Raw genomic sequence first — 15,851 nt, forward strand, 5'->3', positions numbered from 1 at the left:
GCCTGGATCTGCAGTTACCTTTTGTATCCTCTAGCAATAGCCATACCATGAAGTACTACTTGGCAATAGAAGGAACTGCTGATACCACTACAACCTCGGTGAACTTTAAAGAATTATATGCATAGAAAAAATCCAGTCCCAAAGGGTTCATGCTATGTGGTTCTGTGTATATGAAACATTTTTAAATGTTTTTTTTTTAACTGTATAATTTTTAAGTCACGGATTTTTTTTTTTCTTTGCGGCACTATGGTTTGAACTCAGGGGCCTTATGCTTGCTAGGCATGTGCTCTTATCACTTGAGCCATTTTACCAGCCTAAATCACAGAATTTTAGAAATGAGGGGGAGCATAGCGTTTGCTAAGTCTTGGGGGGTGGGGTTGTCGAAGGGAGTTAGCAACTGAGGGATCCTTGTGATCTTAGAACCGTTCAGTGTCTTGCTTTGATGGTGGCTGAACCCATTCAGATGATAAAATTGTATTTAACTTAGTATAGCATTCACACAGATGAGCTCACGTTCTAGTTGTGATATTTTGTAGGTTTTTTGTTCTTTGAGACAGGGCTGGCCTCAAACTCACAATCCTCCAGCCCCAGCCTCCCCACCCCAAAGTAGTGGGATCACAGGTGTGCACCACCATGCCTAGAAATAAGTTAGAATTTTGCAAAATGTTACCATTGAGAGAAACTTGGGTTTAGCATACAAAAGATGTGTGTTATTTTTCAACAGCTTTATTGAAATAGAATTCTCATTAGCATATAATTCATTCAAAATGCACTGTTAATGGATTTTTGGTATATTCACAGAATTGCATAGCCATCATCTCAGTTTTAGAATATTTTCATCAAATGAAACCTCATCACAGAAAATCTTACAAGTGACTAGTGTTTACATTAGCATTATTCACAGTAGCCAAGTGGAAGCAACCCAAATGTTCATCTGCTGATGAGTGAATAAAACAAAATATGGAAAACCGATACAGTGGACTATTACTTGGTGATAAAAGTATACCAGTAAAGCTCATGACATTCCACAACCTGGGCAAACTTTGTAAATGCTATGCTAGGTAAAAGGAGATGGTCACAGAATAGCACATACTGTTTTGATGACTGGATCTCCTCTCCAGCCCAGCTGCAGCTCCAGCAGGTGGCGCTGCAGCAACAGCAGCAGCAGCAGCAGCAGCAGTTCCAACAGCAGCAGGCGGCGCTGCAGCAACAGCAGCAGCAGCAGCAGCAGCAGTTCCAGGCACAGCAGAGTGCTATGCAGCAACAGTTCCAAGCAGTGGTGCAGCAGCAGCAGCAGCAGCTTCAGCAGCAACAGCAGCAGCAGCAACATCTGATTAAGTTGCATCATCAAAACCAGCAACAGGTACCAGATTCCCCTGTTCCCACACCCGGCCTCCCTGCTTTAGTCCTTGATCCCTGGAACATGCATTGGCCACAGTGCTGGGTGCAGGGGCCTAAAACCAGCCCTCCTCTGCAGACTTCCTGAAGTGATAGACCCTGGCTTGGCAGGAAGGTGCTGCAGTTACAGGAGACTCTCTCATATGGTCCCAGGCAAAGGCCTGCTGTGAGGGCTGTAAGTGATTCATACAAGAATTAACTAAAGTGAGAAGAGAGGAAACACTCTGAACTCGGAGTGCTCGAGCTGTGCTATGGGCATGTTTCTTTTGAGGACCACACATGCCTCCTGTTTTGTCTCTGTTGATGTGTAGGCACAGTATCATTTGACCTCCAGCTGGTGTTCCGTGTGAGCCCCAATGGTCAGGAGCTGCTTTGTCCTCCCATAGATTGCAGTCAGAGTCTACACGTGTTCACAGTCTGTCCTCACGGCAGGCGTTAGTTGAGAGAGGAGAGCAACAAGAGGTCCTCCTCTACTTGCTGGTCCCTGTGGATCTTGGAGGCTCCTCTCCCAGAGCTGACAGTGAATCTTCAGCCCCTCTTGTCCTCTTCATCCTGAATAGCAGGCATCAAGCATCCTCATGAGACTTGTACTGCTGACTACTCCACTCCAAAACAGCATCATTGGAAAGGCCGCAGAATTCTGCAGTTGCCTGAGCTTCTAGCCCACTTGCTGTGGGATTGTACCTATTCCTTGTTAACCCTTCCTGAACCTTTGATACCTCCCTTGAGCCATCCCAGAGGTGGAGCCTATAGTGGCCAGGGCACAGACACATACTTAGTGTGATTTTGGTGTCTAGAAGACAGCTGGCATTGGCCTTGGGAGCTTAGAGCCCTTCTGTTGGACCTGCTTCTCTTCCCATGTGAGAGGTCAGCTAGACAGACCTCCCTGAAGGCTGAACTTATGCCCCCACACTGGGCTTCCTAGGCCCACAACTGGTTCCCCAGAGGCTGATGGGAGATAACCAAGTGCTGTTATTCTGTCTCTAGATACAACAGCAGCAGCAGCAGCTGCAGAGGATGGCACAGCTACAGCTGCAGCAACAACAGCAGCAGCAGCAGGCTCTTCAGGCTCAGCCACCGATACAGCAGCCACCAATGCAGCAGCCACAGCCTCCTCCCTCCCAGGCCCTGCCCCAGCAGCTGCCACAGATGCATCACCCGCAGCACCACCAGCCGCCGCCACAGGCTCAGCAACCCCCAGTTGCTCAGAACCAACCACCACAACTCCCGCCGCAGTCACAGAACCAGCCTTTGGTGTCACAAGCTCAAGCCCTCCCTGGACAGATGTTGTATGCTGCCCAGCAGCAACTGAAATTTGTGAGTATCCATGGCCCACCATGGAGCAATATGTCTCTTCTCACATCGTAGCATATGACAGCGGCTCTGTTAGCAGTTCCTGAGGCTCTTCAAGTACAGCATGTCCTTTTCTTTACATACTGGGCTCGGGTAGCCCTTCCCCATACCAGCCTTCACATGTGGCTCCATAGCACGGGCCAGTGAGAGAGCTACTTCTGCACACTGCACAGGGGCATCCCATCTTCCAAGTCTTGTGTCTGTGGGCACGCCAGAGTAGTGACCATTAGGTTGGCAGATAATGTTACTGTGCCAGAGGACATGCTGTATCCATTAGGCATCCACGGTTTTACTAACTGCTTGGAGTTAGATTCTAAGTCAAGGTGTTTTGGGGGATTTTTGTAGGGGAGGTTTTTGTTTTGTTTTGCTTTGTTTTTTGGGACTTGAACCCAGGGCCTCTTACAAGCTAAGCATGTGCTCTTCTACTGAACTACATACCCCCATCCCTGAGCCAAGGTCTTTTTTAGCCTTTTCATTTCCGTGTTTTTGAGAAGCATATTCATATAAAATACTATTTTCGGTTCCGTTGTACATCTCTATACTAAGTAAGTCCCTTCCATGATATTGATAGAGGACTGAATGTTGCCACCAAGATAGAGTAGGTAGCTGTGACCAGGGGCCATTTGAACACCTTTTTCAGTTTCTTTGGGTTTTGTGGCCTTTTCTCTTTGTGATTCACTGAGTGGCATGGGAATAGGCTCTCACCTGTGCTGAGTATTGAGGTGAAGAGTCGGACTGGGAGTGTCATGAGCAGCAGATAAAATCACTTACTTGGAGCCAGCCCACTGGGACCTAAACCTTTGTGTGTTCTTTGGTAGAATGTGCCCTGTCAGGATTGGGCCTCATGGCTTGGAGATGTTTAGGGAGGTGTTTTCTGTTGGTTTCTCCATGTGATGGTCCCCCAGTTGTCTGTCTTTCCTGTCTGGCTCTGTTGCCCAAGCTGAGCCTGCTGCCTCCTGGCCAGCACTGGTTTCCATGAAGGTGTTCGGGCTGGAAATAAGTGTCCTTGTGGCCAAAGGACAAGTGGGCTGGGCCGTGTGCTCAGCTTTGGAAACTATTGCTTTGCTCAAAGTGATGGTTGCTGTGATGGGTTTATGGAGAATGCCAGTGAGTGGGCTGCACTGCTTCTCGCCAGAGTTGAGAGTGGTGGGCTTGGCCTTGCCAATTTAGAACCAGGCTGATACGGGACAAATTTTTTATGTGTGTGTGATACTGGGCCTTGAACTCAGGGCCTTCACCTTTAGCCACTCCACCAGCCCTATTTTTGTGAAGGGTTTTTCAAGACAGAGTCTCGTGAACTATTTTCCCAGGCTAGCTTCGAACTGCGATCCTCCTGATCGCTGCCTCCTAAGGAGCTAGGATTATAGGCGTGAGCCACCGGCGCCTGGCCTGATGTGGGACCTTTCTGTAGACGTTATGAGACAGTAAGGTGACATCAAAGCCCATGGAGTCATGACGGTCCTATCTCGTATCTCAAAAAAGCTTTCATAGTTTGTGGGTGTTCTGCTCTGTGCCCCAGGTGGCTCCAAGTCACATTCTCTCTTCCTCAAGGTACGAGCTCCGATGGTGGTCCAGCAGCCGCAGGTGCAGCCACAGGTGCAGCAGGTGCAGCCCCAGGTGCAGCAACAGGCAGCAGTGCAGACAGCTCAGGCTGCCCAGATGGTGGCTCCTGGAGTCCAGGTGAGAACCTTGGGAGCCGAGGGCATCTTTAGTTGCTAGCAGGTGCATGACCACTCAAACACAAAGCTCTACAATGAGGTATCCTTGTTGGATTAGGTGCTAAGTTGGTAAAGTGCAAGTATTTTCTCCATTGCATTCTGTGAGGCACTCTCAAGGTCCTTAGGGTGGACTGTCCTGCTTGGTCACAATTTAGTTCTACCAGCTGTGTAGTGCCAGCTCCTTTCTCCCACTTTGAGAAGGTGTGTTAGAAGAACGTCCGGTTTCATCCTCCCTCAGCTTCTAGTGGAGAATCTGAGTCCAGAGCTGGCAGAGGTGGAAGGCAACTCTTTAGAAACTAGGGAGAATAATAGCACTGGGTTTCTCACTTCAGAAGTCTTGCCCAGGCATGTGCTGCAGCAGGAGTGTGAGAGAGGGCACAGTATGGGGAGAAGTATGTACCACTCCCATGTCACTGATTAGCGCATGCTCATTTTCTTTTTGTCAGATGTCAGTGGGGTGCTGGGGTACAGGAGGCTTTGCCCAGCGTGTGTGTGTGTGTGTGTGTGTGTGTGTGTGTGTGTGTGTGTCTCGGTGGGTGGGGCGGATTGAATATCCAGCGTCCCTGTGACTTGTCTGATAGACAAGTACACCAAGAGGCCTCACCTTCATATTGGCTAGTGTTTAGGGAGATACCTAGTTGGGGCCTTGGTGTCCCACTTGGTGGTAGAAATAGAGTTCTGACTCGGGTTGTCTTCAGAAGGAGTCAGAATGTGTCAGTGCATGCAGTGAGGCTGTTGCAGAGTTCCAGCCTGCAGCTAGTATTGTGGCCATGCATGGCATTTCTGAGGAGACCTGTGCTGGCTGGTTTACCCGTAACCCTGCTGATGCTAGAATCCATGTCCTTGGCGCCCTGGGTCACGCACTTTAGGATGAGGCATAGCCCTCCTGTCAGACATCATTTCACAACTGGAAGGTGGACTCAGTGACAGCCCTTTCTGGTCCCACTGCATTGCTCACGTCCCTGGGACACTGTCTGAGAAAAGCACAACAATGGAGGGAGTCCAAGGTGTTTGGCTGCAGCTGAGGTGACCTCACAGCCTCCCTTGTCACTAGGGTTCCTGTGTTACCCACCTGCTCAGGTGTGGCTTTGTGTGAAGCTACACCATGGAGTTCAGGATTGTGTCTGGGGGAAGCTCATTGCCTGTGTGCAGTTGCAGTGTCGGGTGGGTCCTCATGCCTCACCTCCAGGAAAATCTGTCCCCTTGGTCTCTTGTGTAGAGGAAGGACTTGGAGTGTGTTCAGAGTCGGCACAATGGTGTCTCAGCGTGCCTTCCCTGCCAGTGGAAATTGCTGCTCTTGCTGCTTTATGACCTTCCCTTCCCATGCTGGGACCACGTCGTAGGAACTTATGCACCTCTGGTTTGGCCCAGTATGAGAGGGAGAAGCTCCTTTTCATCCCATCTCTGTGTTTGGAAAGTAGTCAACCAAGAAATGGGTGATGTGTACAGCTGGTGTGAGCCGCATCTGCTGACTTGTTCACAAACTGCTAGCTCAAGGAAGTATGTGTCCTGCCACTTTGCAGGTATCTCATTGGCTACTAGAGGCAGGATGCCAACTGTGTGTGCTCAGTACCCTGCTCTGAACCTGTGTGCGGGTGCGGGGAATGGCTCTTCCTGCTGGCTCCACACCCCCTGCTTCAGGTGGAGGCCCCCATCATGTTAGTGTGGTGGGAGTGTGGCCAGCCATGGGCACAGTCACCTCTGAAGCATACATCTTGATTATTAACGTCCCTCCCACCAAGGTCTCAGGTCCATTTTTGTTCAGGTGGTGGCTATGGAAAGATTGCAGGATCTCTGGGAGCTAGGGAGGTGGAGAGTGGTTATCACTGTGGTGATGGGTGGCCAAGCTCTCCACCAGGGATAAGTGTTCTAGAAAAATTGGTCAGCCCTATGCTGTGTTCACCTGGCTCTCTTTTATCTTAGGTTGCTTATGTAGCTGGGAGGGGCAATATCACCTGCAGTGGGATTTACTGGGACCCAACAGACTTCTCTTTCCTCCTGTAAAACCAGAACAAATTGTGTCTGTACTTCAAGCAGTCCTATACCTTTGTCTTTTAATCTTCTGTTCTTCATGCATGTGAAAACTTAGCTGTAAGTCACAGGTTTGTACGAATTGTCATCAAAGACAGGCATCTGATATGGTCGCTCTCTGACTGAGCCTTGTCCAGCCGCAAAGGACCTCTGTTTTCCCTTGAAACTCTCCTATACAGTATGGCCACAGCAGGGAGAGCCAGGCCTACAGCCTGGGCTGGGGTGGAAGCTCCTTCCTTGGGATATCTTTCTGGGTAACTGTGTGATGGGAAGTAGTGCTGTGTCATCAGTTGACTGCTGGCTTGTCTAATCCAGTGAATACTGCTGGAGTTTTCTCTGGAATTTTTGACTAAAAGAAAACTTTCCTTGACAGTTCTCCTTTATAAGGAAACCAGCCAGCGGAAAAGTAGACTTAAGTTTTTCATTCCTTATTACTTTTCTTATTCCTGGAATAAAGTTTGCACCTCTCATACCACCTCACTTCCTACCAGGCCTTTCTGCCTTCTGGAAGGAACGCTGTTAGGCTCCTACTGCAGCGGCTAGTTGCGTGTGGATGCTATTACTGCCACCTGCCACCCAGTTCTGCCAAGAGCCCAGGACAGCATTACTTTCAGTCCCTCCCTCAGTGCAGATGTTGGGCCCTCACATGCCTCCAGCTCCCTTTGTGTCTGACATTGTTCTGGTGGGGAGGGGGGTGGACTCTTTGGGGATCATGTCCATATTTTGACAGACAACATTGGGATCATGCTCCATGCCTCATTCCTGCAGCAGTTGTGAGGTTCTTGTTGGCCTCTCTACTGATGCCTTGTCACCAGCTGGTAACTGCAAACATTCTGTGGATGTGAGCATGGGCCCCTGTGACACCGTAAGTGTCCCTGCAGGCCTGTGTCTTGCTTTGGAGCCTTGTCTCTGCTACTTCTTGATATGTGTATTTAATGGCCCACAGGACCTTCTTAATCTGGTGGTCCAACTCTCAACTTCCTGGGGTTTAATGGTGGTTTTGTCTTGTTGGGTGATCCTGGAATTTGATCCTGCTTCTAGGCAGATGTTCTACCACCTGAGCCATGCCCAAAGCCCTTTTTACATTAGTTATTTTTCAAGTAGGGTTTCATATTTTTGCCCAGTTGATCCTCCTATTTACACCTCCCGAATAGCTAGGATGACATGTGTGCACCACCATATCCACCTTTATTGGTTAAGATGGGGTCTTCCTAACTTTTAACTTGACCGGAGTAGCTTGAATTCCTGGGCTCAAGCGATTCTCCCACCTCAATGTTTTATTTTGTGCATCAGTGCTGCTTTCTTTCTGAACCCAGCCATATTTTGTTCTAGTTTTTTAACAGTCTGAATGCATGCAGGCCCTGCTTTCCAGGTACCAGGCATCCCTAGAGCTAGAGTAAGGGTGGTGGGGCCCAGAGCCATGACAGTGTTCAGCCTGCCTGTTGTAGTTTACAGTTCAAGAACTATAAACTGACACTGGAGAGGTCCTGGCTGGTACTGGCGTTCGTGCCTCTGCAGCCATCTTTGACGTTTTGGAACAGACCCAATTGATGTCCCTGTGGCGGTATGAGATCCACCAGGTGGCAACTAAAGTTCTCCTGGTGCCCCCTACCCTCCATTTTTCATTATGAAAGAAAACCAGTTCCTTTATAGCCACAAAGACCAACAGCCCTAGAGAGGCCTAGAGGAGTCGAGGGTTTGGAGGAAGAATGATGTGGTCAGCGGGCTTACCTGGGCTCATTTTCTGTTTCAGTGATGGTTGGTTTTTCTCCTAGTAAGCCTTGATGGCATGTCCTCTTTTCCAAGTCTGTCCTAAGAGCTTGATCTCTCAGAACTGCCTGAGCCCCGGAGGTCTAGCTCTGATGCTGTGTGGGCCACAGGATTCTGATGTGTCTGCAGTTCAGAGGTGTGTCCAGGATAACCAACACAGAAGTGTAGCCAGTGGGATAGGAAGATCCAGAAGCAGCATTCCTGGTAACTTCTAGATTCCTGGTGCCTAGCCAGGCCTGGAGATGCTGTGGGCCAGAACACATCAGCAAGCTTCCCTCCTCCCGGGCTGCCTGAGCTGCCCAAGTGTGCCTCACCTTGGCCCTCCTCCTGCCATGCACTGTGATTCTTGTTGCGATCACCTTGTCTGTTGTCCCTCTGTCCTCAAAGATGATTGCTGAAGCCTTGGCCCAAGGCGGGACGCACGTAAGAGCCCGGTTCCCACCCACCTCCACCATGTCTGCCATCCCGTCGAGCTCCATCTCTTTGGGCGGACAGCCCACAGCACAGGTATTTACGGGCCGGGCGGCGCATAGGGCTCGGCCAGGAGCTCGGGGTTCTTAGTGCCTTTGTAAAGTGCACTTGTCATCATTGGTGACTTCCTTCATGGTGCCTTTCAGAGTACCAAACCCAGTATCACTTTTTCTTGTTTTAGGCCAAGCCCAGCTGGTGTTTCTTGAGGGGATATGAGCAAATTTCTAGAGTTCTGTGGGATTTTTTCCTAGTTTAAAATAGTCATGCTGCTGTCATTTTCATGGTGAAATAGAAGCCAAGCAAACACTTTGGCTTTCTAGGACTATGTCTACTTACATTTAAATTATTAATTAAAATTAAATAAAACTAATAATTCAGTTTCTCAGTTTTACCAGTTACATTTTGAGTGCTCATTAGCCCTGTGGGGAAGCTAGTGGCTGACAAACCAGACAACGCAGATCACAGGAAGTGGCCATCGTGGGGGAAGTTGGGTTGGCCTACCAGGCACAGTGAACATACTACACACACACACCTTCTGAGGTAGGTAGACTCCTGGGTACCCATGTTTTTCAGGGCAGTGAATTCCTTTTTTCCATTACCACGTGAAGTTTGAAATCATCCCACAGTATATTCATTTGTTTAACAAATAGCTATCACCTACATTCCAAGGGGCCAAGCACTGTTCTAAGATTCTGAGAATAAAATGACACTAAAGTTTGTTCATCATACAGGCTTTCCATTTTAGTGAGTTCATTGTGAAAACCTCAGATTTGCTAAAAGACCTTCAAAATTTTCTTTTCCTTCGCAGGGATGTGTGTCAGTAAATACCTGCCCTTTCCTGGGGGCCTTGCTGCTGTTGCACCCCTGCCAGTGTGGTGGCACCTGTGTGGCCTCCTCTGAAGGAGGAATCCCATGGGGTTCACAGGCTCAGGCGGGCTATTGTGTGGACAAATGTCTTTAGGACCAGCATGCAAACCTGTTTGTGTGTGTGTGTGTGTGTGTGTGTGTGTGTGTGTGTGTGTGTAAACAAAAAGGTCCCCCACATTTTGAGGGAGTAGTATATGCTAGACCTTGAGCTAGATTCTTCATGAGCAGAATCTCTTTGATTCTCACTGCAGCAGGTTATAGTTTAGCCTGAGAAGGGCCTAGGAAGCTGGCATGTTGAGGATCAAGGGCTCAAATGAAACCTCAGACCTCAGTCTCTCAGGATTCTTCTGGAAGCTCCTCAGCCCCACTCTTGTTGCTGATCAGATGACCTTGCTCCTCCTCCTAGCTGACAGGGCCTTCCTACACTCCTGGGTAGACTTCCTGTCCCTTGGAGCTCCAGACTCCTACAGTGCCATCTTCTGGACTGGGCTGCTTCTTGTCTACTTCTGCTGTGGGGTGCTCACTCCCCACACAACCAACCCATCCTGCCCTTCCACCGGCTCATCCACTCATGGCCCTCAACCCATGCAGTCCAGCATCCTGGCCCCCTGCACTTCAAGTCTGTCCCTGTGTTGTGCCCATTAAGTAGGTTTTATTGTCATGCTTCCCAACTCCAAAAGCATGGAAGTTAGGTGGAAGGTTAGAGAGAATGTGAGAAAAAGTTAGCACTTGGTTCATTCTCACTGCATTCCTCACTCTCACAGATTTATTCATCACCACCTTCCCCCTGTTCTGCTTGCAAGTGGGGAGCATGCTACTGAAGCTTTGGGGTGATGTGTTGAGGACAAATGTGGCAGCATTTAAGAAATACTCCTATCCCAGTAGTATACTATAGCTAGAGGATTTCTGGTAACAGGAAACTTGGGAAAGTTTTTTTTGCGCAGTACTAGGGTTTGAACTCAGGGTCTACACCTTGAGCCATTCCACCAGCCCTTTTTTGTGATAGGTTTTTTTCGAGATAGGGTCTCACTAGTTTGCCTGGGTTGGCTTTGAACAGAGATCCTTCTGATCTCTGCCTCTAAGTAGCTAGGATTACAGGCGTGAGCCACAAGCGCCTGGCTTGGTTTTGTTCTTTAAAGCAGGCTTATTTGTTCATTCCTGTTGAGAGGAAGGCGGTGCTGAGAATAATTAGAGCAAGGAGAAAAGTTCATGGAGAGAACACTGCAGGGGAAGACTCCCTGAAGCCAGACAGTGCTTTGCAACCTGTCTCCTCTAGGCCCTTCCCACAGGGAGCTTCCCTTCACTGCCTTTATATGGCCCATGATAGGGGCTTCAGACCCTGTCTCTCTGGGAAGCCCCCTGCACACTTGGTTGTGAGGGACCTCTGGGTAAAGGAGCCATGACCATGTCAGAGCCTCAGAGGCACTGTGGCCCTGTATACTGGGGCATCCGTCTACTACATAGTAGACATCTATCTACTATATCGATAAGCGCCAGAAACCATGCACCCCTTTAGGAGACTGTCTTTCTAATCCAGACCCTCCCAAGAAAAGAGCCTCTCCCAGGAATATACCCACAGGAGCTGGGGGCTCAAGTACATGCCTAGCATGTACCGTGTCCCAAATTGCATCCCCAGCACCATAAAGATAAATAAATAAAATTTAGCTGAGAGCTGCCTCATTGCTTATCTGCCAGTGAGCCTGGCTGGAACCTGCACCCTGCTTGAGCTTTACCACACCTAACCTCAGCATGCCCTCCTCAAACAGCCCAAGGCAACAGGACACACACCAGCATCCACACTGCCTGTCTCTTTTACTCTTCCCTGTGCAAACAAACTGAATCCAATGAAACAGAAAAGCAAGTAGAGCTGTAAGCTTTCTGTCATGTCTTATTGGGACCCCTGTCTCTGTCCCAGTGTCCCTAGTCTAATTCATGTCATGGTGGAGATTCTCCATGGACCCCGATGACCATGGGCAAAGAGAATACTTAGAGAAGGGAGAAGTCCCAGATACTGTGCCCAGCACAGGGGGCCAATGCGGTGACAGGCACTCTGTCCCAGTATTTTCTCTGTAGGTGTAAGCCAGTGGCACCACAATGGAACCATATTCCCCTGTGCACTGGAGAGCAGTCCTGGAGGACATGCTGAGTACTAGGCTGGAAGCGAGGGCCATTTCTGGTATCAGTTAGGTATGGGTGGTGGGAAAGGGCTAGAGTTTATGGTGCCAGCCTGTTCTGAGGTTTCTCTGGGACAAAGCTCTCCGAACCTTTCTGCTCTACTGCTTCCAGGCCATGGCCCCTTTGCCCCTCTGCCCTCCCACTTCTCCCCTCTTTGTATGTATTCTACTTTCTTGACCAAGCAATTTTGAGACCCCCACAGCCTCTGTGAGCTGCTTGCAGGGTCCCTTTCCCAGGAAAGGAAGCGGGTTGTGCCATCCCCTGTGACACACTAGATGTGTGACCTTAAGCAGGTCACCTCCCTCTGAGCTCTCATTCCCGCCTGTGGTTTGCATTTGACAGATACTGTAGGAGGCATGTGGCAGACACTCAGAAGCTCCTCCCCTGGGAGGTGTGCCATTCTTATCTTGTGGCTTTTGCCTAGCAACTATGACAGACGCAAGCCTGGGCCACTGGCGGAATCAGACTCTACTAGGCTTGTTCTCTGACTGACTCAACAGCCCTTCCTCCTCTCCCAGGGGCTGGATTTCTTTCCCATCCCATGCTGCTCACTTGGGCAGCTTTGTCTGCATATGTGTCTTGGGGGGCCACTCCTTGTACTGGGTGTGTCTGTGGAACTTGGACCACCCAGTGCCAATACCTGAAGGATGATCTGGAGCTCTGGTTTTGTGCTTGGGATGTGAGGGGCCTTGCTTTATTTTCCCTCCTGCTGGAAAAGATCTTTCCTGCCTTCCATTCTCTGGGGTTTGCAGGCTGCCCTGGCTTGGAGCAGCTGAAGAACCACCTGGAGACCCTGTAGATACTGAAGTGGAGGTGCTTGGGCTTCCTCCTCTGAGATGTGGAGGAGGTTCAGGTGACAGATGGCTGCCCAGATGGGTCTGGAGGAGCCTCCTGCATGAGGAGACCTGCATGTCAGCCTGGACCCTGGAGCATGTAGGAGGAAGCTTCCAGGTGTGCTAGGGGAAAGGAGAAGCATGTTGCTGGGGACCTAGATCCCACTAGAAGGGAGAGGCCCCTGTCCTTGACGGCATGACCCAGTGGGTGGGCCTGGGTGTTTTGTTTCCTCTGGAGGCTTTCTCTGCTATCCATTTACGTGTCTTAGACTGCTGCCTCATGCCTGGAATCCCTGCCCTGCCCTCACCAAGACCAGAGGGGATTGGCAATGTGTGTACACAGTGTGCTCCCTGTACCTTCTGGTCTGGGTGCTGAGGTGGGAAGGTAAACTGTGAGGGGGCCTTTCCTCCATCATGGCCCAACCATGTGCCCTGCACCCACAGAGAAGCACTGAGCTTTGGGTTACAGACGGGGACCAACTGTCTCCTTAAAAGGGACAGTTGCCGGCTGGGCGCCAGTGGCTCATGCCTGTAATCCTAGTTAATCAGGACGCGTAGATCAGGAGGATCGAGGCTCAGAGCCAGCCTGGGTAAATAGTTTGTGAGACCCTCTCTCAGAAAAAAAAAATAATAATAAAACCCATCACAAAATGGGGGGTGTGGTTGGTGGAGTGGCTTAAGGTGTAGGCCCTGAGTTCAAGCCCAGTGCTGAAGGGGAAAAAAAAAGAGGAGGGGGACACAGCTGCTTGAGCAGTGACTGAGTATAGGTTGCAGCTCAAGACAGAGAAAGGGAAGGGGTGGTGGGGTCTCCAAGGTCATGTGAGAGGCAGGAATTCACTGAAGGGAGGGTCCTGGCTGACAGGGCTGGGCTAGGCATGGCGCCTCAGGGCCTTTACTTTTTATTCCTTGGTGCTATCAGTAATTCTCTGCATACAACTTTCTGGTCTAAGATTTTGTTGGCACATGGATTGATTCTAGAAGTGTGTCTTCAGTGTGTGGGACATGTGCCTGCCTTTGTCCCCCCAGGGCTTGCAATGTACCCCACCACCATGAGTATATTAGACCTACATGGGAAATACCAGTTGTAGTTGTGAACAACAGCATTTGCAGATGAAACCACACCAGTCCCATGTCTGACCTTGCTGACATTGGTCTGAGTCTCCACTCAGAGTGACGGGCCCAGCAGCTAGAGGCCGGCTATCTCACTCTTCCCCTTCCCACCCTGAAGAGTGTCTTGGTCACAAAGCAATGAAATCAGTTCATTCTGTCTGTTATTGCCCACAAGACCAGTGCCTTGCCTCTCTGGCCCAGGCTCGTGGGAAGTACCTGTTTGCATGGCACCCTGTGCCTGGGTGCCACCTACCACTCTGGTACATACTCCCAGGGGCAGCCTCCACCCAGCACCCCAGGCTGCACTGTCTGGTGCTCAGTGGAACAGGTTGGGGAACCAGAACAGGAGAGAGACAGCATGCCACTCACTCTGTGAGCTCTGGTGGGTGGGACTGAAAGGATTCATCAGGCTGCTGCTGGTAGGCCCCATACCCCCCAGTGCCTGGCCGGTGGGTTGAGCAGGCAGGGAGAGCGCGCATCATTTTCCTGGTGGACTCTGGGCCTGGTTCCACTCCAGGAGCTGAGAAGCCTCAGAATAGTCCTTACCTAGCACTCTAGGATGTGGCAGAAGAGTGTGAGAGGAAGGCATGAAGCTATGGCCTCAGACGAACTTCAGATACAGCATGCCTCAAGAGATAACACCTGAACAGCCCAGGTGCTGTGTCGCTGGGAAGCAGACTGTGGGAGATGTTGGCTCATGGTGATTCCAGTATAGCAAGGGACATCTTGTACTTCTCTCCTAGAAGGTGAGGGTACACATGTCCTATTCCCAATGCCCAGGTGCTGTGGTTTCAGCCCTTGGAAACTTCACCAGTTGGAGGTCACCCTGGTTCTTACAGAACCTGTTTGTGTTGTCCAGAATGCAGACTGGGGAGCAGAGAGCAACACTGTGGACAGGACTGGGCCTCTGAGAAGTAAAGGTGTGCACACCTGCAAGGCAGAGCTACACTTTGAGAGCCCAGGCAACTCTGATGCACAGTCACTTGTCCCTTCCAGTAGGCTCTGCCAGTACAGTTGAGAGGTGCTGGTCAGGACCAGGGACAAGAGTGAGGCCAAAGCATGTCACTTATGGATATACATGTGGCTTCTTGGGCCACCTAGCTCCAATTAAGCAGGTCCAAGTGGCTAAAACATAAGTCACCATGTTGTCACCACCTTGAAGCTGATCAGGTGAAGAGGTGCCACCTGTATGTCAGGCAGGGTGGAGGACTTGCATAGCTGGCCTTGTCCTTGGGGCAGTCAGCATGGGAATTGGGAGGGTTCCTAAGGCACATGGGAAGACTGTCCTATAGGTCAGCAGAGCAGAGTCCTTTCTCACAGACAAGAGCATCCCAGGCCTCCCTGCTCCTCACCCCACGTCTGAGAAGCAAGGGCATGGCCATAGCTGTCCCAGCCCAGAAGTCCAGGGGCCTCATGGCCCACATCAAGGAGCCAGGCCTCCCTGCCTGGTCTTCCTACCAGCCCCTGGGACACCACATCCCATGTGCTCAGGGGAGGGGCTTGTGCCTAGGCATGTGTGTGGCAGCATTCGGGAGTCAAGGGTATGGGGTGAGACTGGGGATCAGCCCTGGGTTCAGGGGGCAGGCAGTATAGAGGCAGGCAGGAATGAGTGGAAGTGAGCCGGCTGAGCCTCTCTGCTTCTAGGTCAGCCAGAGCAGCCTCACCATGCTGTCCTCGCCGTCACCGGGCCAGCAGGTACAGACCCCACAGTCGATGCCCCCTCCCCCTCAGCCGTCCCCACAGCCTGGCTCGCAGCCCAACTCCAACGTCAGGTAGGCTGGCCAGGGATGCCCCTCCCTTGGGGACAGGCCTGCCTGGTGCCCCACTCATACCTTCATTTCATTTCGCTGCAGCTCCGGTCCTGCCCCGTCCCCCAGCAGCTTCCTGCCCAGCCCCTCCCCGCAGCCCTCCCAGAGCCCAGTGACAGCCCGCACTCCACAAAACTTCAGCGTTCCCTCCCCTGGACCTTTAAACACCCCTGGTAAGCTGGGCCTGAAGTTGGGGTGGATACAGTCCCATGGGTCACCAAGAGTCACCTTCACCATCTCAAAGCCTCAACTTGTAAGGGGTGCATGAGCTTTCACTCTCCTCAGGGCCTCTGTGCCCCACCGAGGGTTTTCAGAGA

The 15,851-nt window shown here is 50.8% G+C and overlaps 1 protein-coding gene across 7 annotated transcripts in view; it reads left to right on the forward strand.

Annotated features, from left to right (window-relative positions):
- Med15 (mediator complex subunit 15) overlaps positions 1-15,851 on the forward strand; it is a 59,958-nt gene that overhangs the window by 40,139 nt on the left and 3,968 nt on the right. For 6 of the 7 annotated variants that reach the window (XM_020160721.2, XM_020160718.2, XM_074060606.1 and 3 more), the window contains 6 exons: positions 1,122-1,363; positions 2,386-2,715; positions 4,303-4,431; positions 8,658-8,777; positions 15,371-15,498; positions 15,580-15,707. In XM_020160721.2, the coding sequence (XP_020016310.1) occupies positions 1,122-1,363; positions 2,386-2,715; positions 4,303-4,431; positions 8,658-8,777; positions 15,371-15,498; positions 15,580-15,707 (1,077 nt within the window). The remainder of the gene's footprint in view (positions 1-1,121; positions 1,364-2,385; positions 2,716-4,302; positions 4,432-8,657; positions 8,778-15,370; positions 15,499-15,579; positions 15,708-15,851) is intronic. The other variant, XM_020160722.2, reaches the window with a different exon arrangement.

The sequence above is a fragment of the Castor canadensis genome, chromosome 18 (genome assembly GCF_047511655.1).
Source record: "Castor canadensis chromosome 18, mCasCan1.hap1v2, whole genome shotgun sequence".
NCBI lineage: Eukaryota > Metazoa > Chordata > Mammalia > Rodentia > Castoridae > Castor > Castor canadensis.